Source organism: Choloepus didactylus, chromosome 5 (genome assembly GCF_015220235.1).
Source record: "Choloepus didactylus isolate mChoDid1 chromosome 5, mChoDid1.pri, whole genome shotgun sequence".
NCBI lineage: Eukaryota > Metazoa > Chordata > Mammalia > Pilosa > Megalonychidae > Choloepus > Choloepus didactylus.
The window spans coordinates 112,871,318-112,896,703 of NC_051311.1; the positions used below are offsets into that span (position 1 = coordinate 112,871,318).

Sequence of the window (25,386 nt, forward strand, 5' to 3'; positions counted from 1 at the left end):
TCTATTCCTCCTGGAAAATTGAGGCATGCCTATAGTTAAGGCAAGATTTGCCAAAACTTGTAGGCAAAACCAAACTGCCTCAGTACAAGCATGCCTGTCTAAGTTCTCTATTTCCTCTCTCAGTGCGTAAGGACTTGGCACTAGAATAAACTGTTGCCCACCAGTGGTGAGTTTCCGTGGAATTGAGTGCTCCTAATGCCTTTCCCAAAGTGGAGAGTAGGGAGCTGATTTTCTCCACCAGGACATAATGACACCAGTGATCAGAAACTATTGCATAGGGTGGAAGCATAAGAAGCCAACTTCTCAAAGAAGACATAAAGGAAATTTAGCACCTCTGTGGTTCAGAGAAGGAGTCAGAACTCTCCCATTCAAGGAGATATGTTGGGCTATGCTGAATTAATAATGATGGCCAACATCTGCTAGCATTTCCTGTGCCCCAGACACCCTTGAAAAGGTGTCAACTTCATTAATCCTCACCACAACCCAATGAGATATGTACTATTATTTCCATTTTAGGGTGAAGCACACAAGACACAGAGAGGGTAAGCAGTTAAGTAAGTCAAGAGAGCAGCTGCTGGGCCGCAGGAGCTACAGGTTTATTGGGGACAAAAACAAGCAGTGATGAGTTCTCCATGGGGCCTGGCTGTGTGCGCAGCTGCTGAGCCTGCATCCTGTTTGTCCTCACAATAGAGCCCCATTAACTGGGAAAGCCCAATTGGTCTCCCTTCCTCTTGCAACCTGAAAGAGCCTATAGAATACAAATCCTATTGTGAATGCTTTTGTAATTTGGAGATTCCTTTTACAAAAAAAAAAAAAAAAAGAAAGAAAGAAACAGAATAATCAGCCTCTTAATGTATCTATAGGGGATTCAGGATTCGGAGGGGGATGAAGAAGCGGCTCCTGCTTTTGAGGTGTTTGTAATCATTGTTGGAGAGAGAACCAACAGATGGGGAACAATGGTGCCGGACCTAAGAGCTGGTGTAAGCAAATGCTGCTCTGTGGTCTTTGTGGTGTAGGAAATGAGAGAAAGGAAGGGTATTTACTCACTGGCTACCAAGTTAGGAGGGATGGAGGGTAGAAAAAAGAAACTGGATACTTTGGACACATTTCTTAGTCTTTAGGCTTCACTTCCCTCAACTGTAACATAAAGCCGTGGGACTAAATGATCTCACAGACCTCTTCCTGCTTTAACATTCTATGAATCTTGACCTTTTCTGTAAAGTTAGGTATTTATGTGTGGTATTTGCTAAATGTAGGGGCACACACATAACTGACAAGGCCCAGACTGAAGATCACATGTCAGGTTGATGCAATTTCCCGAGTTCACTTTAGCCCCCACATGATACATGTCCTGAACTTTAGATCTTTAGCCTTTCTTGGCTACTCAATTTATTGCTCCAGCCATTTTTATACATTTATTTTTTCCCCATTTATTTTTTCCCTTGGCTATTTGTATTTCCTGTTTTTTTTTTTTTCCAAAATATGATTGGATTTGCATGGACTGTTGTACTTCATAATAACTGTTATGTTTTGATTTTTTAATTAAGTAAAATTTACCAAGTGAGATAATCAGTTACCTTGCTCATTATCATTAAATTTTTTCTTGTGACTTTATTATTTTTATGTATGTCTTTCAATGTTTGAGTTGCTCTAGACCCCAACTGGCTATAATATACAGTTGCTTAATATACTGTTTACAATTGATGAGGTCTGTGATGGAAGTTAAACAAATCTTTAGAATTTGTTTTTATCCTTCTATGCACACTGTATTTCAACAATAAAATGGTTTTATCCCAACCATGCATGTGGTTAAGATAAAAATAAATATCTGATGATAAGGCCTTTGTAATACAGAAACATTAATTAAGGAAGAAGGATTCAGGAGGTATTTTTGCAGTGTGTTTCTTAGGATGGGGTGGTTTCTATAACATGGTACTATTCACTATGGTCCCCATAGACTAGTGGTTCTCAAACTGTGGTCCCAGACCAGCAGCACCAGCAACCCTTGAGAATTTGTTAGAAATGCACATTTTCACATCCCACCCCAAACTCACTGAATCTGGAACTTTAGAGGTGGGGCCCATCAGTCTGAATTTACAACAAGCCCTCCAGATGATTCTAAAGCACCCTAAAGTCTCAAAACTGCTAAGATAGACTAATCTGTCAAAGAAATAGGTAACAAATCATATTCAGTGACTATCTTTCCTGACATTGTCCCTCCACTTACCCAGCTACATGTAGTTTTCGAGAGCAAAATCACAACCCAGAGTATTTGCAGTCTTCAGTGATTCCCCATTGTAGGTCGAATTTAGAATGAACTGCTCTACTTGCATTCAAGACCTTCTGTGTATACCATTCTCTCCCCATTCTCCACTCCCTACCATAAGGGGCATTTAACATAGGTGGTGAAGGATAGGAAGGGTTTATGTTAAGTGGAGATTAGGGGACTCCTTCTTGATTGATGCTACAGTGTAAAGAAAAACTTCTAGTCACCCTGGGCTTCTTAGTCTCTACCAAAATCCTGTGTCAAATATCACTTCTTCTCTGAAATCTTTCTTGATTCTTTAAATCAGAAGGTGTGATTTCTCCCTTATACAAGGCTCCAGCGCCTTGCCTCCTGTACTTTGTACTTCTCTGTATACTGCCTTGTCGATATTGTCTAATTTCTTTGATTAGACTGTAAGTTCTTGAGATCAGGGACAGTGTCCTACTCACCTTTCTGCTCCTGCCATGTCTACCACGGTGTCAGACACATAATAATCGAGTTAATAATTGTTGAATTGTGGTATGCAGTGGCAGGTCTTACAGCCAAGCTCTCAGAGTCATTAGATATCTTTTAGTCCAGGCTATTAGCTGTATGAGTTAGGTGTACATTGCATGCCTGCCCCAAAATATTTCCTTGCAGGTGACTGACATTCATTCTTTTAAGATTTATGGAAAGCTCACAGTCCCTGAGCTTTCTATAAATACAAAATCCACTTAGGAGGGATCAAAAAAGAGAAGAAAGATCTAGAGGACAAGCCTAGCTCTTTTACCCCCTGGAGCTATCAAGGGGCAGCAAAGAGTCACTGGAAAGGACAAGGTCTGGGAAACGGGAACAAATCTTTGATTTCCCAGTCTTGCCTGGGGCCTTGACTGACAGTAGCTGCTGCTTTAACCTCCATCTGTGGCTTCACGCCTTTTTAGAAAGGACTCAGGAAATCTCACTCTTGTCTTATAGGGAATATTTTCAGCCTAAGAGGAAAATTGTGAGCCTGAGAAGCAAGCTCATCCTGCTTTCCCACACCCCGAAAACAGAGAGACCCCTAAGACAATAACAAACCAGAGGGAATCTGAAGACACAAGGGACAAAACACATTTAGTTTATTGTTTTAAGTGCCCTTCTTAATACTGTTGCAGTGAAAAAAACAATAAATGGACAGCCCCTCCCCCTCCAAACAATGTTTAATTTATGTACATTCGTTAGCCGTTCACGTCTTGAATAAAACTCATTCTATTAAGTCGTATACCCATGGCAAATTCTGAAAAGAAAAATTCATCCTAGTAAAATATGATCAGGAAAGACATGGTTTGTGTGGACTAAAATACAATTTTAAAATCCGTATCTGTGATTTAATCTAGATTACTTTTTATCTGCTTTGACTCCTGTCTGCGCACCCCCCATGCTGCAGCTGCTTTTCCAGATTCATTTCTCGAGGAACACTGCCATCTTGTGGCCGCACTCCTTTAGACAGTTCATAAACGAACTGTTTTAATTTTGATTCTCCCTCCGGAAAAATGTTTGTGGCTTGAAAATGTGCTTGATTGTTTGAAGCTATGTTGTTGATTCCTATCTGAAATAGTGTCCTTGAAATACTCAAAAGCTGTGTCAGCTTTTGAGCTCCCCAAGGATATAGTTACCACATAAACAAATGATGTATACAAAATAATAATTGATCATTACTGATTTTCTACATTTGTAAAGTTTTCATAAACTTTTTCGCTTTAAAGAGAGTAGAATGTCTTTCTCATGAACACTAATCTGGCTGCCAATCTTTTCTTTAAACACCAGTAAGTCAGTTTAGAGAGAGGGGATGCAAAGGACACAACATTAGGTAGTTCAAAAACTAAAGTGTAAACCTTGACTCCTAGGTTGGAGTGTCAGCTTTGCCCCTAATTAACTATGCAGTCTTCAACAAGGCACATAAGCTATCTGGTATCAGTACTTTCTTTCTAAAGTGAGTAGGTTTGACGTACTTAACTTGAAACAACTTTCGGCTTTATAATTCAGTGATTCCACTTGACAAGTTCTAAAAAAAAAGCAAGAATACTGTTTTTCTTTAAGTAGATTATTTCCCTATGGTTTTTCTGAAAATATGCTTCCCCTTCTTCTCCATCATTCACCCGCAACCCCAACTGCAGCTCTGCCTAAATGACTCATCATTCACAATTTTCTCTGTAAGAACCGGGGTATTATGTGTTGTGCTCAGCATCACTCCAGCTCAAACGGCTTTCATGCTGTTTTTTTGGTAGGCGTTCACTGTTCAAGTATCGCCACAAATGTAAAATAGTTGAATCTTTATGATTGCTAAACAGCTTACTGGCTTCTGAGAACTCATAGGTCTTAAAAGACATTTGAGAATGTTAGAAAAGACAATTCAGAGCATAGTCCAGTTCTTTAACACCTGAAAGGTAAGGACAATTTTCTTCATATACTACACCTTCTGCTTCATAAAGTTGTCAAAAGTTAAAAAAAAGAATGTAAATGTTGCCTGGAATAGAATCGGGAGGTTAATACTCTGATTAGGCTAAATTATGGTAAATTATTCCCTTGAATTGATTTTGTGAACTAACAGGGTAAGGGATAGAACTACAAACTGGTGTTGAAGTTTAAACTGAGCTGGAAAGGCACATAAATGCAAGGCAGTTGCTAGGAGACTTTGAGCAAAGAGCTAACACCACACCCCCCCATCCCCACCATGTGCACAGAGATGCTTTATCTCAAGAAACCCTGTCTTTCACAGCCAATGATGACATCAAATGTATTGCCTGTCAAAATTCAGGTGGACCAGGGCTTGGTTATTGCTTGTGTCGATCCAGCCATTCTGTCATCCACCAGCCATAAAACAGCCACTGCAAGGGAATGATATAACATCATATTATTACCAACACCCTCTGGGAACACTCAGGGTAATTGAATAGAGATTCAGTTTAAATATTCTTACATGGGAGACAGCTATTTTGTTCACTGGTATCTGTTTTAAGAAGTGTGCGGTACTGGCTAAATTATCACTTTACATTCCAGAGGAAAGGAGGCCAGGTCATAGAGTTCTAGCTGAAGATGTATGTTGAGTAGGACTTTGGGTCCTGCCATTTACAAAGCAATCATTTCTGCCATCTGTGGGGTTTGTTTTACAGAGTTTATGCTAAATATATGTGCTTCTAGTTTGTAATTACGACCAAGGGTATAGATGTATAGAACTTCATAGAACACTGGAAGGGCCTTGAGAGTTTGTCTAGCACCCCCAACTGGCTGAATGCAGAACCAGATCCAGTCGTGGGTGACTGGCCCCTCATAGGGCCACGCTCTCGGGCAAGTCTTCTAGGAAGTTACAACAAGGACTTCTGTCCTTATAAAATACTGTCAAGCTTTTCCAATATACAGGGTACTGTATTCAATGCAGGAAAAACTAAAGACTGAGAAGGGATATATTGGGTTTCGTTTTCCTTAGAGGAAACTGAGTCACTGAGAGGTATTTTAAATTACTCGAATCACACAGCTAATTATCTCCAGAGCTGGAAAGATGATCCAGGTCTCCCATTCCAATTCTCCTCATTTAACATCATCTAGTCTTTCTCAGTAGGATTATGATGTTCTCTTAGCCTATTCCTATGAATGACAGTAACAACAAAATCCTCTAACTCTTCTGCAGTGCTTTCCAATGCACAACATATTTTATATGCGTTGTTTCCTTTGATTCTTATAGCCCTGAGAATTGTTCTTATGAAATAGTATACGAGCATACAGAATTATCTGTACTATTATAAAAGTATTGTTTGAATTTTGCTAGTTTCTAGATCTCTATTATAACCCTATTGCCATGCCCCAAGATCAAGGGTGATAGAATGGCCTCTTGAAATAAATAATTGAAATCTTAATGTGATTCTGAAACTTTTTGCATTTGCCCCACTTAAATACTGAATATCCACAAATAAATGATGTATTTTATTGTTATCTTTGGAAGAGATAAAGCTATCATATATTACAAGTTGTTTTTGAGAATCTGCTCTGTACCAGGCCCTGTATACAGCAGAAATGAAGATTCTGCTCTAGGACTAGCTTTGAGAGACCCATCCTGGGTTCAAGAAGTAGAAGACATGAAATAAATGGATGTCCATCAGTTCCACTCCCAAGCTTTATTGAGCTTCAAAAATATTTGAAAATAGATGGAGGCCATCTGAGTGAGGATGGCCTCCTGGGGTCCCTTCCTGTTTCATATCTCAGAGCCTTAAAGTCTTCTGCTCTCCTGGCCTGGATTGCTCTCCCGCTAGAGATCAGCATGGCTCACTCCCACACCTCCTTCAAGTCTTCACTCAGATGTCACCTTAAAAGCAAAAACTTCTCCTACCATTTACTTGAAATTATAATGCTTTCGGGGCCATATCACCTTCCCAAGACCAGCCTGGAAGTAAAGGAGGCTGTTTTCTTGTTTATCAATCCAGAGGAGCACACCTTTTTCTGATATCACAAAAATGACATATGGGTTAACTGTGATCTTAGAACTTCTCTGATTTATTTTTCTCCTTAGTACTTATACCTGACAATTTATGTATCTTACTGTCTACCACTAAAGTCAATAAGGATAGAGATTTTTTCATGTTCTCTTCACATATCTACAGTGCTTAGGAAAAGCTAGTCACTAAGATAGACCCCAGTGATTCTTCCTGGCATTCAAGCTTTTGTTTTGTCTGTCCCCTCTCGCACTGAATCGGGGCTGGTCAGTGTGACCAATAGAATATGGTGGAAGATGGTATATGACTTCCTAGGGTATGTCATAAAAGGCATTGCAGCTTCCACCTTGCTCTCTTAAATTTTTTGTTCTGGGAGAAGCCAGCCACCATACCATAAGGATATTCAAGCAACCCTGTTTGCTGGGGCCACATGGAAAGGAACCAAATTGCCAGCACTAATTTCTCAGCCAAGTGACTGAGCCACTTTGAAAGGGCTTTAAGTTTTCCCATCTTTGAGTTTTCCAGCTGAGGCCTCAAACGTCATGGAGTAAAAATAAGCCTTCCCCATTGTGTCCTGCCTGAATTCCCAACCCACAGAAATTATGGTAGATAATAAATATTGTTACTTTAAGTCAATAATTTTGGGATTATCTGTCATGCTGCAAAATATAACTGATATGGTGTTTGTCCCATATAAGTTCTCTTTAAATACTTATTGAATGGAGGAATAAACAAAGTTTTTCTGTAAGTTATTCAGTGATCATAATATCTGTAATTAACCTAACAGAACTGTTATTGAAAGCCATTTGAACAATAGGGACATTGGTATGGAGTCTCAAGACCTAGGGTTGAAACTTGGATTTGCTACTTACTTGTCATTTGACCTTGAATAATTCACTTATTGTATTTGGTTCATAGTTTTCCTTATCTGTAAACTAGAAAAATGATCATTGTAATTATGCCACTATTGATATGGCCTATGTGGCAGAGCCCTGGTAACATTGTATACTCTGGATTAGACCTCTCCTAAAACCCACCCTACAATTGGAATTTTCTCTTATATGAAGTTGTAAATCTTTTTTATTGTTTAAGTCAATTCAAATTGTTAGGTTACGTACAACCGGAATCATCTTTATCCAAAACATGAACACTACCATACATGAAACAATAGCAAGCCGGACAAGATGACATTTAATGAGTGAGACACTACACAGTAGACTTAAGTATAACAGCTAAGAAGAAAGGGATTTCAGAGAACTTTATCATCTGTTACTATAAGCAAGGACATCTGAATTCACCTTCCTGGGAAAGTCAGGAAGGCCCAGAGGTTTTTTTATTCATGGAAACTCTGGTTTCTTTAGGTATGGTTTAGAAGCCTTGGCTTCTGCTTTATTTCCTATGGTTGTATTTGATAAGTAATTACAGCTTAGTATCACCAAATTCATGTTTAAATGCAATAAGGAACAAAAAACTGTTTGTGTTCCAGAGAAGGTGCTTCCAGTAGAGACTGTGTTGTATACAGACATCACGAAAACAAGCAACCGAGCCTCTGTGCCGGCTGCCTCAGCCACAGGTCCCCAGAGAGTCTGAGGGGGACTTACGGGCCACTTGCTACATCATCTCCTTGTCAGAAAGCTCTTCATATTGTTCCAAGAGCAGAGGACACTGCACTGGGCATGTCACAGAACACTAATGAAAAATCATCTTAGGAGATGGGGAGTTTTCATTTCTAAGAGGAGACAGGGATTTCTGACAGGCCTGCCTAGACAGCGTGAAACATGGCCACTGCATAATTTGGCCTCATGAGGCCTAGAAAGATGTGACTTGAAGCAGTGGTTTGGATAATTTAAGCAGGTCTCAAACCTGTTTTATTAGTACTAGTCACACTACTTCCTATATGTTAGGATGACTTTGATGGGCAATTTAATTAAGCTGCTGTTTCCTTGTTTTGTAAGTACAAATGATCTGTAAGTTTTATCCTCTGCTACTTGGATAAATTGGTCAAAATTTAATTTTTAGCAAAATTATCCAGATAACATTTCTCAATTTGATACATTTCTTAATGGAAATTTGCTTTTTTTTCTCAAATTATTCACAAAGTTTAGGTTTATTATGATATTTTTTTTTTTTGTACAGTGAGGGAGCAGGACTGAAAGAGCTTCTGTGGGAAAAATTAAAGCCCTCTCTTTGGATTAAAAATTAAAATTTTAATAATATTTTCCAAATATTGAACAATGTTTTTAAATTTCATCTTTAAATCATGTTCCTTGTAGCCTTCAACCATCAAGGCCAAGTCTTGAGGTTATCATCCCAAGGAGAAAGAGAATGGAGCAGCCTAGGACAAATTGGCCATTGATAATGTTTGAGTCCCAAGGCTGACATTTAGAAAGATAATAGTTTTGAATCCCTGGCATTAAGAAAAGCAAGATTTTAAAAAAAATCACTTTATCTCTTTCTGTTATGTTTCAAGGATGAAAACTGAAGGACTCAGATGAGGGAGTTTCTTCCACATGCTGTCAATAGGCTTTCTCACCCAGAGAGAAAGAGGAAGAGTTCAAGAGAAAGCAAAAAGTCCAAAGCTGGGCTCTTCCAGCCAGAAGGGCTGGAAGTCTTAAGGGATTATGAGAGGAGCTATAGGTAGATCAGGAGTTAGATACCATGCTCTCATTCCTCCTTACACACTTCTTCCAGGATCATCTTTGGTGAAGAGGGGCTCAGAAACGAACAATATGCCTGAGGAAACCCTGAGGTTAGTGGTCCAGCACCAGAGAGAATGTAGACCTTCTGGAGTGTTCCATTCCTCAGTGTAGGTCCATGTCTGTTCTAGCCCTAAAAAGGTGACCAGACGGTGGCAATAGAAAGCTTATGGTTCCTCCTGGCCTCTGCAAGAAGTGTGAGTGTCCAGGAATGGCATTGTGGCCTGGACAGAGGACACACTGGTTCTGACTATATAGTGGGCTAACACAGCCAAATGAATACAGTGTTTGAGGACATCAAGGTTTGAAGCAAATGACCTGGATCACATGCTCCAGTGGTGGAGCCAGACATCTGAATACAAGATAGCACCAGTTTAGTGAGGAGCCATTCTGCCATGGAGATCAGGGAAGGGCCACCTGAGGACCCCGTCTCCCCTCAGTCACCAGGAGGTCACATAACTGCATCCTGCTCCTGGCTGGTAGTCACCTGGCCCACACTGGTCGGGCCATACTGTTTATTTATAGTCAAAGTATCTTCCAGTTGATACTGTTTGTTAAATATTAGTATTTTGAGTATTGCATATATATCCTATATTCTTTTTTTTTTTTTTTTTTTTTTAATTAGAAAAATTATTTATTTCTGCTCCTTTCATACATCTTATTGTTCAGGAAACAATCTTACATACACATCAGAAATAATGAACTATCACACACTCTGTTTAAAGGCAAAGCACCATAGATAAAGCTGATGAATTGTCCAGAGTTCTCAGGTTACAGGATCTTGCTTCTTGATTTTACATTAATTTCTGAAAATCAGAAATGCCATCTCCAAAAACTGTTAAGGGGGTTGTTAAAAAAAAAAATCACTTTATTCAATATTATAGTTGTAGAAATGGAGTATATTTCCTTCTAGAAATAAAAATCTAAAAAGAAAATGCCACTTCACATTGTTGGTATGCTACCATAGGTCAGCAGGAAAAAATACTGTGATATGATTGTCTCTCTGATATTACCAAGAAGAAATTCTAGTCCAAGCTTTAATAAGCTTCCTGTTTTCACTAGATGCTTCTTCCTCTGCTGCTTTTCCACATTTCATATTAGAGGATTGGTATAGCCTTTAAAACTTCATCAACAGGAGCAAATCCAGTATCCATTGATTTCATCTCAAAAGGCACTCTAACCCATCAGATAGCCTCTGTAGGCCAGGAAAGCTACCGGCCTCTGGTGCCCATGTTCATCAGTCATCGAGCCAACACTTGGAGGTTCAACAATAACATCATAAATTATTCCTCCGGTGATGAGGAAGTAAGACACTACCACCAGAGCGTACACTGTCATAGCCGACGGCATGTGAACCCAGGGGGGCTTCTTCAGCTTTAGGTTGGGACATTCGAGCACTAAAAACGGTACTCGGTACAAGGTCTCCGTGTTGGTGGCAGCAGAGGCACGTCTCTATTTCCCCCTATATTCTTGAAACCATCTTGTTGGGAAAGCTAGAACTCTCAAAGATAGAAAATTTTATCCAAAGAGACTGAGCACTTACCTACAGAGATTGCTAAAATATTTGGATCAGACTGAATATATCAGATTGTACTAAATTAAGTTGCCCTCCCCATTGCCACTAAGTGAGATGGGGGATACCCACAAGAGGGATCAGATGGAGTAATTGAATATAAATAACCAAATATAAATATAAATATAAATACAAATATAAATATAAATAACCAAAGTATGTTATATTGAATATAACTAACCAAAGTATGTATGAAGTGAGTGAGCTTGCAACTCTGTGACAAATTCTAGTGTACAAAAGATGGGAAAGATCCAGAGACTTCCATCACCATTTAAATCCACCAGAGTGTTAGGTTCCACACAGGCAAGGATTTTTGTTGTTTTGTTCACTGGTGTATCTCCATGCCCAGAATAGTGTCTGGCATGTGGTAAGTGCTTGATAGATACTTGTTGAGGAAATACAGCTATGAGACGAGGCAGACTTGCCAAGAACCTCCCAGGAATCCCAATATAATTTTAACAAAAGCATTGTATTCTTAGTCTCATCCATCATAATCTGTAGTTGTCAGCTCCTGCTAGGAAATAGTATGTTACATTTTAGGCACCACAATTTAAGGCAGATATTCATCAACAAACGAGATAGGATCCAGTACAGAGAAGGCAGGACAGGAGATTCTGAAAACCACCCCAAATAAGGACCAGATGAGCAAATCAAGAAAAAGAATTGATGAAGTTATTTTCAAATGTTAGAAAGACCATAATAAAAGAAGATTCTGGAATAAATGTATGATTACACATGCATAATTAGACCCACTGAGGAGAAATTATGGATAGACAAATTTGGGCTTGACATAGCAAAGAAAATTCTAACTCTATTTTTCCAATAATGGGATGGACTGCTTTATGAACCAGAAGTGAGGTTTAATTATGTGTTAATTTGTATCTTCTTCTCAATATTCTGTGTATTTGTCTTTTTTTTCCTCCACAATTCATTTGTGTATTCTTGAAGTCAGAAAACAAAAACTTTGGAATGGTTGAGTTAGGTTTAAAACTTTCTTACCCCCAAATCACACTAATAACAAAGCCAGGTAAAAATACCACAAGAAAAGAAAATTATAGACTAATATCCCTTATGAATATAGATACAAAAATCCCCCAAAAAAATACTAACAGACAGAATCCAACAGCACATTAAAATAATTATTCAATGATCAAGTAGGATTTATTCTCTGTACATAAGGGTGGTTCAACAAAAGAAGATCAATTAATGTAAATACCATATTAATAGAATGAAGGAAAAAACACATGGTCATCTCAATTGATACAGAAAAAGGCAGTTTACAAAATCTAGCACCCCTCCTGATTAAAAGCACTCAGAAAACTAGAAATAGAAGGAAATTTCCTGAACATGATAAAGGGCATATATGAAAAACGCTTCAGTGAAAAATACTCAAGGGTAAAAGACTGAGAGCTTTCTCCTTACTATCAGAAAAAAGACAAGGATGCCCACTGTCACCACTGTTATTCAACATTGTTCTGAACTTCCTAGTCAGAGCAGTTAGGCAAGGAAAAGAAATAAAAGGCATCCAAATTGGAAAAGAAGAAATAAAACTTTCACTATTTGCAGATGGCGTGATCCTATGTATAGAAAATCCTATAAAGTCCACAACAAAACTGCTAGAGCTAATAAACAAATTCAGCAAAGTGATAGGCCATGAGATCAACATGCAAAAATCAGTGGTGTTTCTATATATTAATAATGAGCAATCTGAGGAGGAAATAAAAAAATATATATTTACAATAGCAACTTAAAGAATCAAATATCTAGGAATAAATTTAAACAAGGATGTAAAGGACTTATACATGGAAAACTACAAAACTTTGCTAAATCAAGATATAAATAAATGGAAGGGCATTCCCTGTTAATGAATTGGAAACCTAAATATAGTTAAATGTCAATTCTAACCAAAGTGATTTACAGATTCAACAAAATTCCAATCAAAACTCCAGTAGTCTTCTTTGCAGAAATGTAAAAGCCAATCATCAAATTTATATGGAAGGATAAGGGGCCCTGAATAGTCAAAAACAATTTGAAAAAGAAGAATGAAGTTGGAGAACTCACACTTCTAGATTTTAAAAGTTATTAGAAAGCACAGTAATCAAAACAGCATTGTACTGGCACAAAGACAGACATATAGTCCAATGGAATCAAATTGAGAATTCAGAAATAAACCCTCACATCTATATCCAATTGGTTTTGGCAAAGGTCAATGGGAAGTCTACTCAATGGAAAAGGAGGAGCCTCTTCAACACATAGTGCTGGGAAAACTGGATATCCATATGCAAAGAATGAAGGTGGACCCCGACCTCACACCATATACAAAAAGTAACTCAAATTGGAGCAAAGATCTAAATATAAGAATGAAAACTATGAAACTCCTAGAAGAAAGCATAGGAAAGCATTTTCAGGACTTTTGTTAGGCAATGGTTTCTTACACTTTACACTAAAAGAACAAGGAAAAAACTAAAAAATAAATAAGTGGGACCTCATCAAAATGAAAAAACTTCTTTACATCCAAGGATTTTACTGTGAAAGTGAGAAAGACAACCTACGCAATGGGAGAAAATATTTGGAAACCACCTCTCTGATAAGGGTTTATTATCCAGATTATATAAAGAAATTCTACAACTCAACAGCAGAACAGCAAACAACGCAATTAAAAAATGGGTAAAAGACTTAAATAGACGTTTCTCAAAGAAGATATGCAAATGGCCAAAAAGCACAGAAAAAGATGCTCAACATCATGAGACAGTAGGGAAATGCAAATCAAAACCATAACGAGAAACACATTAGAATGGCTACTGTTAAATATATGGAAAATAGTGTTGGAGAAGAGGTGGAGAAATAGGAACATTTGTTCATTGTTGGTGGGAATGTAAAGTGGTGAGGCAGCTGTGGAAAACAGTTTGGTGGTTCCTCATAAAGTTAAGTATAGAATTTTCATGCGACACAGCAATACCACTACTAGGAATATACCCAGAAGAACTGAAAGCAGGGACATGAACAGATATTTGTACACTGATGTTCATAGAGGCATTAACTGCATTTGCAAAAGATGGAAGCCACTCAAGTGTTCATCAACAGATGAATGGATAAACAAAATGTGGTACCTACAATGGTATATTATTTAGCCATAAACAAGAATGAAGTTCTGATATATGTGACAGCATGCTTGAGACTTGAAGACATCATTTTGAGTGAAATAAGCCAAACACAAATATTGTATGATCTCACTGAGATGAAATAATTAGAATAAACAAATTCTTAGAGTCAGAAACTAGAAGACAGGTGACCAGGGACTGGGTTGGGAGTAGGGAATTGAGGAATTAATGTGTAATTGGTACAGAGTTTATGGTTTGTGGATAGAAAAGTTTTCACAAAGGATGGTGATTATGGTAGCACAATGTTCTGAATGTAATTAACACCCCTCCATTATATATTTGAGTGTGGTTAAAAGGGGATATTTTATATGGTATTTATGTTACTAGAATACAATTAAAAAAAAAAAACACGTGACTGTACAACACAAACAGTGAACTCTAATGTAAACTATGGACTAGAGTTAATAATATAGTTACAATAATTAGTTTCATCAATTGTAAAAAAGGTCCTACATTAATGCAAAATAATAATGATAGGGAAAGCTGTATGTCACATGTGAGAGGGGGTATATGGGAAATGTATTTTCTGCATGATTTTTCTATAAACCTACAATTTCAGTAATAAAGATAAATTAATTAAAAACAACCTTTATTACTGTTAAGAAGTATGGTTTCTCTTAACTAATTATCCATTATCTTACAACTTAAGGTTATAAGGTGGCATACTCACATATGAGAACCTATCCCTCACTGTTGAGTCAACAACTAGGCAGCCTCACTTTGATCATCTGATGTCCTTTGGAGGTGAAACTGTAAATACTGCAAGCAAGGGAAGATTTAACAAAGTTGACAAACATGATGAAGAACTGCCCCAATCACATACAAAACCAATTACTACTGAGGACTTAATAGAGTTATTTCTGTACTAATAATTGGATAAGAATTGAATAACAAAAATTTGGAAAACATAAGGACTTGATAAGTATTTCATGGGAACTCCAGCCATCAAGTTTGAATATCATTGGCTTATCAAAGGATTAAGAGAGGCCCTTAAAAAATGTGGAAATATTAAACTTCCCTACCTGGGGAATTCCTCATATTCTCACAAGCATTAGGGATTCCCAATTTAAAAATTAAGCCTTCGATCTTGGGACTTGCCCTTATGAAACTTATTCCTGCAAAGCAGAAACTAAGCCTACTTAAAATTATGCCCAAGAGTTGCCCCCAGAAAACCTCTTTTGTTGCTCAGATGTGGCCATGGCCTTTCTCTCTAAGCCAACTCTGCAAAAAAACTCACTACCCTCCCCACTACATGGTACATGACTCCCATGGTTGTAAGTCTCCCTGATAACGTGGGATATGACTCCTGGGTTGAGCCTGGCCCTGACATTGTGGAATTGAGAAAGGCTTCTTGACTAAAAGGGGGAAGAAAAATGAAACAAAATACAGTTTCAGTGGCTGAGAGTCAAGAGGTCATTCTGGAGGTTATTCTTATGTATTATATAGATAATCCTTTTTAGTTTCTAGCATACTAGAATAGCTCAATCTGTTGAACTATAATCCAGTAGACTTGACTCTTGGTGATGATTGTGTAACTATATAGCTTTTATCGTGTGACTGTGGGATTGTGAAAACCTTGTGACTGGCACTCCCTTTATCCAGTGTATGAGCAGATAAATAATAAAATACAGACAAGAAATATATAAATAATAGGGGGGAATAAGGGGTATGGGATGTTTTGGTGATTTTTTTATTTTTTCTTTATTTTGGAGTAATGAAAATTTCTAAAATTGATTGTGGTGATGAATGCACAGCTATATGATGATACTGGGAGCCATTGATTGTATACTTTGGATGGATTATATGTTGTGTGAATATATCTCAATAAAATTGCATTAAAAAAAGAAAGGTCCTTAGTACAGTGGATGAAGCTAATGAATGTTTTGTAAATACAATGCTTTTTATGTTAGTTAAACAAAGGCATTCGTAAGGTAAAGGATATTTCTTCAGGTTATAAAATTAGATCAGATAAATTATTTTGTCCCTAAATAGTAAGCATTTTATTTGGTTGGTTCTATGAATTTTATGTAGTTGCTATCATAACCTAAATGTTGTTAAATAGTAGATGAAAATCTGTTCCTCATAATTGTTGCTTTTATGTTTCAAGACAAAGTTAAAAAGAATTTCCCTCCACCATTTTGTGAAATTTGGTCTTAATTTTAAGTAGACTCAACTTTGGATGCTTTTCTAACACAAATTATACTCCAATAATGTGGAAATTCCCTCTATTTCCTCTATCAAGAGTGCATTCATCTCTGATGTTTGACAGAAAGGATTAAAAAATATCAGTAAATCCAATGCTATTAGTAGAGTTACCCATGTGGACATGAAAGGAACAGGGTCATATTTTCCACCTAACACAGTAGTGAGGGCACTATGAGCAATCAATGAATTAAGTTTTATTTGTTCACAGTGCTAGACAGTCAAGACAGGAGAATGGTTCAGTTCCTTTCCTCATAAAATCTACAATTCTGTAGTTATTGAGTGTTAGCAAGTTATTGTTATTAAAATGTTCAATTCAGAAATAACATCTATCATAAGTGCAATGTATGCTTATTGTAAATGAATTCAGAAAATGAGAAAGAGAAAAGAAATCAGGTATAATCTCAAAACTGGGAGATAACGGCTGATGACATTTGGGAATAGATGCTTCTAGAGTTTTCTTCCTCTGTGCATGTATATGTGTGATATTTAAAATTTGCACATTATATAATAGTTATATAACAGAATATCACTGTTACTATATATTATATATGGATTTTATATTAATAAACACAAGTAAAAATTTGATTCTTCACACTCTAGCCAACATTTGATATTATCATTTTTCTAATTTTTAATGATTTGCAAGTCAAAAAATTTGGTATACATTTTCTCTGAAACTTTTTATTTTGAAATTTTTCAGTTACAGAAAAGCTGAAAGAATAGCATAATTGACACCCATATGCCCTTCATTAGATTTACCAATATTAAACTTTTTACCACATTTGCTCTTTCTCTGTCTACACATACACACAAGCATAAAAAACACACACATATATATATTTCTGAGCTATTTGAAAAGAAATTTTGCATATGATGACAATTTATTCCCTAGTGCCTCACTTCAGAGTCAGAATATTCTGTGTAGCCATGTTACCTTTCTCACACTTTAAAATTAATAATTCCATAATATCAAATAATATCTAGTCCTTTTTAAGATTTACACAATAGTCCCAATATAGTCTTTTCTAACTGATTTTTTTTTGAAATCCAGGATTCAGTCACGTTCATTGCATTTTGCTGTTTTGTCTCTTTAGTCTCTTTTTACCTAAAACAGTATCCTACTCTGTCACCCATTTGCTTTCTTTTATGACATTGAATGTTTTAAAGTCTGGGCCAGTTAAAAGCATTCTGTTTGTTTTCAAATGTGTATGACCACGCTTGATTTTAGAGGCTTACATTGAAAAATTGCTATAGGTTTTCAGAAGCACATGTATCAACAACGGTAACAAATTTTCATTTTTGGTTATTGGTTAATCAGAGCAAGACACAGAATCTCCAGTTGGGCACCAGATGTTTTTACTGAGGAAAAAAAACAAGCAATGAGAGCTTTTAAATCTTACATTGTTACTTTGATCATGTAAGAAATAATAGTGACCTTTCATTTTCTGAAATGAAGTCTTTCCTTCATAGTGACACTAAGTTGTGTTACTGAATGGATCAGTTAGTATACAGCTAGTTTAAAGGACCTGAAAATGCAGTGACAGCCAAGAAGGATATTTTGAAGTTTGAAATGATCCCCATATAAATAGAACGGATCAGCATAACTTTGGGATAAAATTAGCCGTCAGTTTGTGGACTCTCCAGCATGTGCCTGTCTACTTGGTGCTGCTCTCCTGATAAATCACAACAAAGCTTGGAGAGGGGGACGGAGGATGGACGGCACTGCCCCTGATACTAAAGCTGCAGCTGCCAAATTAGTTAAGAAAAATTTTCTTGAGGCTCTAAAGTCAAATGATTTTGGAAAATTGAAGGCTATTTTAATCCAAAGGCAAATAGATGTGGACACAGTATTTGAAGTTGAAGATGAGAATATGGCTTTGGCATCTTATAAACAAGGTAAAAAATACATAGGTGTAATTGTAAAATTAATAGAAAACTGGATTTTAAAAACAATGCATAGTGTCAGTCACCCACTGTAAGCCAGTAGCTCTTATTGTTTCTTTAAGTATTTATTTAAAAATATTTCTAATTTAATTTTTTTCTTTCTTCTTAAAATAGAGAGAAGGGGCTGATTTCTTTCTTTCTTTCTTTCTTTCTTTCTTTCTTTCTTTTCTTTTTTTCTTTCTTTATTTCTCTTCCTTCCTTCCTCCTTCCTTCCTTCCTCCCTCCCTTCCTTTTTTCTTCTCTTCTCTTCTCTTCTCTTCTCTTCTCTTCTCTTCTCTTCTCTTCTCTTCTTTCTCCAACCTTGGGAGCAAAATTTGTAATTCTGGACAGTCATAGTTAGTAATTATTTCTAACTTTTCTTCTGACTATGATGACATAGAATATAGAAAACATCTTTAGATTATGGCTAAACAGGCTGTTGATAACATAATTCAGACAATGTGGCTGGCTTGGGGACAGGCTGTTAATTCTCTATTACCAGCTACGTAAAGATATGTCATCTCTATTTTCTTCTGGATGAGAAACAGGATTTTTTCCATGTGTAGGGTTAAAGAATGGGTCCTTATCATTTTAGTTAATTTTCCACACAGGCACAAAAAAACACACAAAATGTTAACTTGTTTTCCTTGACTACTATAATCAAATCTGTAGAAGTGTTTGCCACAGAATATATGTCTTATAAAGAATGGAAGAAAGCAAAAATTAGAACATAATTTTTTTTACCAAGGGATTTTCTGGAACTCATGTTTAATAAATCAGAAATAAATTACAAGTGTGCTGATTCTGATTTCTCAAATCAGCTAGTTAATGGGGGAATTTGAGTAGCTAGGCCATCTGGTGAGCGGACTGCAGACAAATACTCTGTTTAACATCACTTCTGTTTAAACAAAGTAGATGATAAAGTATTGTGTATAGCATTTAAAGAGAGAAAGTTGTTATTTTTCATATTTAGAAATATTTTCTGTTCTTGTATAAATCAATACCATTAATTTTCAGATAAAAACCCTGAATGGTATATGTTTTCTACATTAATTTAATGTTCTCTGTCTGTTTTGAAGGAGTTTAGAACAGTTGAAGCCAATTACTGTGTTTATGATTTTTACTTGAGAGCTTATGGTAAACTGGAATTGCTGTTTTGTTTGGAAGATGAAGGAGGGCTTTTTTTTTTTTTGAGGTAGTCTATGGGGACTCTGTTAAAACAATTTGTATTATATAATTCAATTACTTTCATCTTACTGGCTTTATTCAGTGAAAGCATGTCTGAATGCTAAATAAATTTTTAAGATTATTCTTTAACATATTTTTGCCCAGTGTAAATGACTTAGGTTCAAGTCAGTGGATGATTTATTTGACTCTGAGTTGTGAAGATTGCCTTTTCTCATCTCCTGAGCATGCCAAATCTCACAGATCATGCTAAGGTTCTGAGGTAATGAGAAAGGAAGTTTTAAGGGCAGGCTCCCAGGATATACAGTTTTGTTTCTCCTGCTTCCAATGGCGTCATCACCCCTGAATGAGAAGAAGACGAATTATAAATTCTTCTTGCCAGTGTGAACAGGCTGTGATGGTCCTCATAGAGGTAACTTTTCATTCATGTTAATAGGTGTTTTCATAATGCTAGGACTGTAGGATGTGACTTTCAATTAAGGAGACAGTGAATTACATCCTCTGGGAAAAGAAAAGAACAGTTCCTTTCTTGAGAATGCTAGGTGGATGTATGCACAGAAATAATAGAATTTGTGGTCATATCCTTAGGGTTTATGTAGGAAATCGTGTGTGTGTGTGTGTGTGTGTGTGTAGAAAGAAACATACATTCTGTTTAACAGAAATGTGAATAAGAATCTGGTCTCTTTAATCTTAAACCTCAGATTAAAGCCTCTTCTTTTTTCAACGTTTCTTCAAACTTTTTCACATGCTTTCCAACCTAATTATCAATCCTTTAAATATTTCAGTTAAGAATAGAAGTAACACATAGAGTCCTAGTTTCTAGCCAAGCAAAATAAGTGGTTATATCAATTTCTTAAAAATCACAAAGGCATTCCCAGGGTGAGCAGGCTAATGGGTTAGTTAGTTCCTTTCTGAGTGGGTATAAGGAATGGGGTCCATTTCCACCTGTGGCCTTGAAGAGTATGTGTTTTGACTAAACTTTGTGAGACTTCATTAGATCAAAGCAAGCCCCTTGGATGCTGAATCCTGTTGAATTGCTACACACTACTATATAATTTTTGAATGTACTTTTTAAAAGCTATACACAGAAAAGTGTTTAAATATTAAGCATGTAGCTTGATTAACATTCACAAAATACACCGTCCAGGTCAGGAAACATTACCTGTTATTTTGAAAGCCTGGGGTTCTTCAGGTTTTAGTTATTTTTGGCTTAATAAGCAGGACATTGTGTAAAATCTAGAACAGAGATCATGCTAATTTAAATTATACTATGAGCTGTACAATTCTATATTCAACATTTGATTGTCCTGCTGGATGTCAACACATAGCATTTTTCACAGGATTTCATAAAGTGATCAAATTTTATTCTTAACTATAGTATGTCTAAGCCAGTATGAAAGTCAGTTTATAATTTTTAGAAAGGTAACTCCGAACTCTGCTGCTGAATAAATCAACCTTGGGATCTAAATTTGCCCCACTCCCCTGAAATCCACAATCTAATTGGATACTCATAAACAAATATTGACCTCATGAGCATATATAAAATGTGGATTTTGTGAGAGGAAGGTAGAACTAAATGCCAGGAACTCATTTCTGCTTCCCTTTGTGACAGTAGGCCATCTCATTGAGCAGTTTCCCTTGCTTCTCTTGTCCGTCCATCAGAGCATAGATGTGGAAGCAAGCAGTCAAGAGCCCATGTTCGCCTAATGATGATTCCTAAAGTTGGAGAGATCACATTTTATTTTTCAAGTTATTTTAACTTCATAATCAAATCTTCAGGTAAAATCATGTTTTATTAATCAGAAAAAACTCCTCTCACATCTTTTAAGGCAAACATTGAAAATATGTTGGTTGTCATTTGAGTTACGTCCCCAAGAATGTCCAAGATATGAGTCTTAAAAGCAAAAACAAGTAAGCAAAATTGTATTGACCAGAAGACCACTTTAAAATTGGAATGAAATGAAGACAGATACATAAACACATTTGTAACTGTTGAATGCAATAAGTACTTGGATAGTCATGGGTTGGTTATAATAATATAAAGTCTATTATGAGCCAAATGCACAGTATTTAGAGTGAGCGTTGGGTCTTTAAGTAAGCTCAAGTTATTCATATCAGTTCTCACTGCTGACCTCCATACTGTAAGTATGAACACCCATTTAACTGTTTCCAAAGGTTTTCCAACTACACATTTTGATTCCCCTTCAGATGTATGAGCCTTGACTCATTAATGATACAGGTGAAGTATCATACTTAGCCTGTTGGTATGAAATTCCCTAGTCAGCAAGGTTAATCTGAGTCCTTTTATTAATCAGTGTAATGCACATTAAGTACTGCGTTTATGGCCACAGCTGTAGGTTCCTTGGTTGGTAGTCATATTTTTAATTAAAATAACCAATGAATGATTTCACTTGAAAACTTTCTGGCAGGTACTCTATCTACTATACTAAGTAGCAACTGTGGTCCAAATATCTTGAAAGCTATTATTTCTACTCTCTTAATAAATAATCTCTTTATCACCTAATTTTCCTCTTTGCCAGAAATTCACTTTCCTGCTTTCCTATTACCATCCTAGGGCCTTTTTTCTTTCCTAGATGCTCAAACTTTCTTCTTTTAAACTTTAGATGTTAAGCTTGCTCTTTTTTTTCCCCTCCCAGGGGAACTCTGAGAGTTATCTTGAAAATATTAGCTATTAAAAAATAGCCAAGAATTGTGCTTTGGTCTATAATCCTTCAGGACTGTGTAAATACATGGACACAAGCAGAGCAAATGTCTGCTAATCCAGCCACAAGCAGCATGTGTAACCTTTGGCTGTAATAACAGAGGCTTCTTGTGTGGTTTTCTTTTGACTTGGATAACATTACACCTGATAACTGTTGCAGAGCCTGGGCTTAGCTAAAGGTTTACCAGAGATGTGTACATCCTCCCCAAATGCTGGAGTAGGACCAATCCCCTCTTTAGTTAGACGGCCACAATGCATGGCTCCTTACCAGGACTCCTGAACTAGGGTGCTTTCTACTCAATTACCCAGGAATATCTCCTTCGTTTCAGATTTAAATTTAAAAACAAAACAAAACAGAATTTGTCTGCATACTTTTGTAGTAGTAAAACTGCTGAAATTCCTTGAGAACCTTCAGCTACAAATGGTATTTGTGTGGAGGTGAATTGTGTACAGCCTTCATATCACAGATGAAGATTCTGGGGAGACCAGGGTTTGAGTTCACCTTTGTCATTACTCATTAAATGAGCATGGGCACTTCAAGATAGTTAACCTTTCAAGTCTAATTATTCTCATTTGTAAAAGAAATCTTTGGCAAGATCGAAGCCCCCTGCATGCTGACAATCCACCATGTTATGTAGGTGAAATGATGTAAAAAGATAGCATTTCCATATCGTGGTCTGGGGAAGGTCAAAGATAACTGCAAACATTATAAACCCACATGGGCATGTCCTGTACTGGGGAGTCCTCTGTGGAAGTTTTGCAAAGGAGAAAGAATCTGTATTTGCCCCTCTTCTTCACAGTTTAGCTCCTTGCTCAAGCAGAGCTCTGCTGCAGGTAGTCACCATAACACACAGACTCATGGATCCAGGATAACACCCGAGTGGTTTGATTAGAGAGAGACCAGGGCTTCGTCACTCCCCCAGAAGGTCTTTGCTCCTGGGTCCCACCTCATCCCTGTCTTTTGTGCAGACTGAGCACACAATAAAAGGGCAGCCTGGCATCTGCAGAGGTGAGAAGAGGAAGGCCCTTTGAAAGACAAATATTAAGAATAAATCACACTCTGGGTTCCAAAGCCTTGGGACAATTCTACTGTGGGAAGAAGGGAGAGTATAAAAAATGACACTACTTTATAGGTTAATTGTGTTTCTATCGTGCTGTCTCCATTGGTGGTTACATTTGGGGGGAACATATTCTGATCTCTTGACATAACATTGTCTACACAAGGATGTTATAAAATACAGCAGCATCTGCAGTTTTGAAGAATGGTTACCTCAGGTTTGATCCTCAGTGAGGGTGGGTGTAGTGGAAAGGACACTCCACTCATCTCCACAGTTGGTGCACTTGGGAGTTGTTCAGTGACCCGAGGTTACAGCCTTGCTTTAAGGCTTATGATTGTATGTCAGTGGCCTCTCTGCTTTGGGCTGCCTGTTTCTCTGCTCAAAATGGTAGGCATGCCTGTTATTTTCAGGGTTGAATTATCCAGAAACACCACCACCACCTCACATATACACCCACAAACACACACCAAATTTCTTCAGCATAGCTTCAGGATACACTTCAGCATACCTTGATTCATATCCTACAATCTGTCTTATTCCTGTTTTTCTATTTCAGCTCCCCAGGGGGCAGCTGTCCTGCTGCCACCCGCCTGCACACATTCCCATCTCCTAGAGGTGAGTGTTAGGCACAATTCCAATCTGGAGGTCAGCTGGATTCCAGACCTAGTAGTTTCAGAGCCTAATTCACCAGTTAATGATTATATAGAGAAACAGATGAAACTGACTGAGAAGACAAGGATGACTGATTCATGTAATAAACAGGAAGGTTATATTCTCCAGGTACTTTTGGGAATTTGGAAGGAAGAAAAATCAACAAGCAAATGCATTTTCTTATCAGAGATGTGACATGTTATAGATGAATTCAGAATATACTTCTGTTCCCTATGATTTGTGAAGCAGGCTTGGAGCTAAACCTATTCTGCTTCCACAAAGACAAAGCCAGTTGGAAACCCTGCATTGCAGATATCATGAGCCTGTTAGCTTGGACTGAGGCAGGCAACTTATGGCTCTAGCAGGCTAAAAAAGTGGCAGTTTTATCATCTGGAAAATGAGTGGCTTGGACTGGATAATCTTCCTTCCAGCACTAATGTTCTGTGTTTCTCTGATTTTATATTATATCAAAATGGTGTTTTCTTAATCCGCTCTCTGCTGCTTCCTTTCCAAGCTCATTTTTCTTTTCATTGCAGAAGGAGGCTTGAGTTTCTAAGCAGTTGCTGCAGAGAGCTGCCTAATCTTTGCAACTAATCAGCAGGCAAAACACAGCCTTACTTGCAGATCCAGAATAAACTTCTTTCCGAGGTAGACAGAAGATTGTTTTCGCAAATTGCCTCCTGAGGACATTTGAGTGTTAAAACAACTGATTAAGGATTGCTATGAATCTGATTCATTCATTGTCAAAAGCAAATTGCATGCTATAGAGCTTAAAAACTGCCTGGAACACAGAGTCAATGTATGTAGCTGTATAGAAATGTAGAAATATATTATACACATATAATATGTGTATATTTATATATCTTCACACACACACACACACACACACACACACACACACACACACACGCACACACATTATAGGCATGGGGTTGATGCATCCCAGCCCAGAGTATTTGTGATGCTATTTTAGCTGTGCCAGGGAAAGTCCAATTCACCAAATACCTTTCCATCTTAGTATCTTGAACTTCAAATCAATATATTAGAACTTAATTCTATTAGTTAAATACAGATTCCTATATAAACTCAGATAATCCTGAGAGAATTCACATTTTAAACAATCCTCAGTCCATTAAAACCTAGTGTGAATTTACTTTGCATTTCTTTTTTAAAGAGCTGATTTAGATAAGGGGAGAGGAAGGAGGAAGAGAAAGAAAGATGGTCCTAGAATTCTGAATGGCTGAGAAAGTGATTAAATTTGTGTGTGTGTGTGTGGGGGGGGGGGGATGGAGTTTGGGTTGCAGAAAACCAACCTCAGGTTGGGTTCATTCATTCCTGCAGGACTAATCAGCATCATGCAAGACCCTATGAATGGCCTCTGTAAATTAATTTTTTTTCCTCTGGACAGAGGGACAGTAGTTTATATTTATTTTACTTATTTTTGTGAATAGTTATGCATGAACAAGGTACCAAATCAAAAATTATAAAGAGGATACTTAGA

General features: G+C 37.1%; 2 protein-coding genes across 5 annotated transcripts in view; one reads left to right on the forward strand and one right to left on the reverse strand.

Moving 5' to 3' along the window:
• The window catches only part of ASB4 (ankyrin repeat and SOCS box containing 4), a 163,386-nt gene that overhangs the window by 74,987 nt on the left and 63,013 nt on the right, over window positions 1-25,386 (forward strand). The gene's annotated exons all lie outside the window — the stretch shown is intronic.
• LOC119535412 (oligosaccharyltransferase complex subunit OSTC-like) lies at window positions 10,027-24,575 on the reverse strand. Its single transcript, XM_037837780.1, has 2 exons — window positions 24,504-24,575; window positions 10,027-10,859 (listed from the first exon to the last, which is right to left on the reverse strand). The coding sequence occupies exons 1-2, from the start codon at window positions 24,573-24,575 to the stop codon at window positions 10,584-10,586; spliced, it is 348 nt and encodes a 115-aa protein (XP_037693708.1). The 3' UTR covers window positions 10,027-10,583.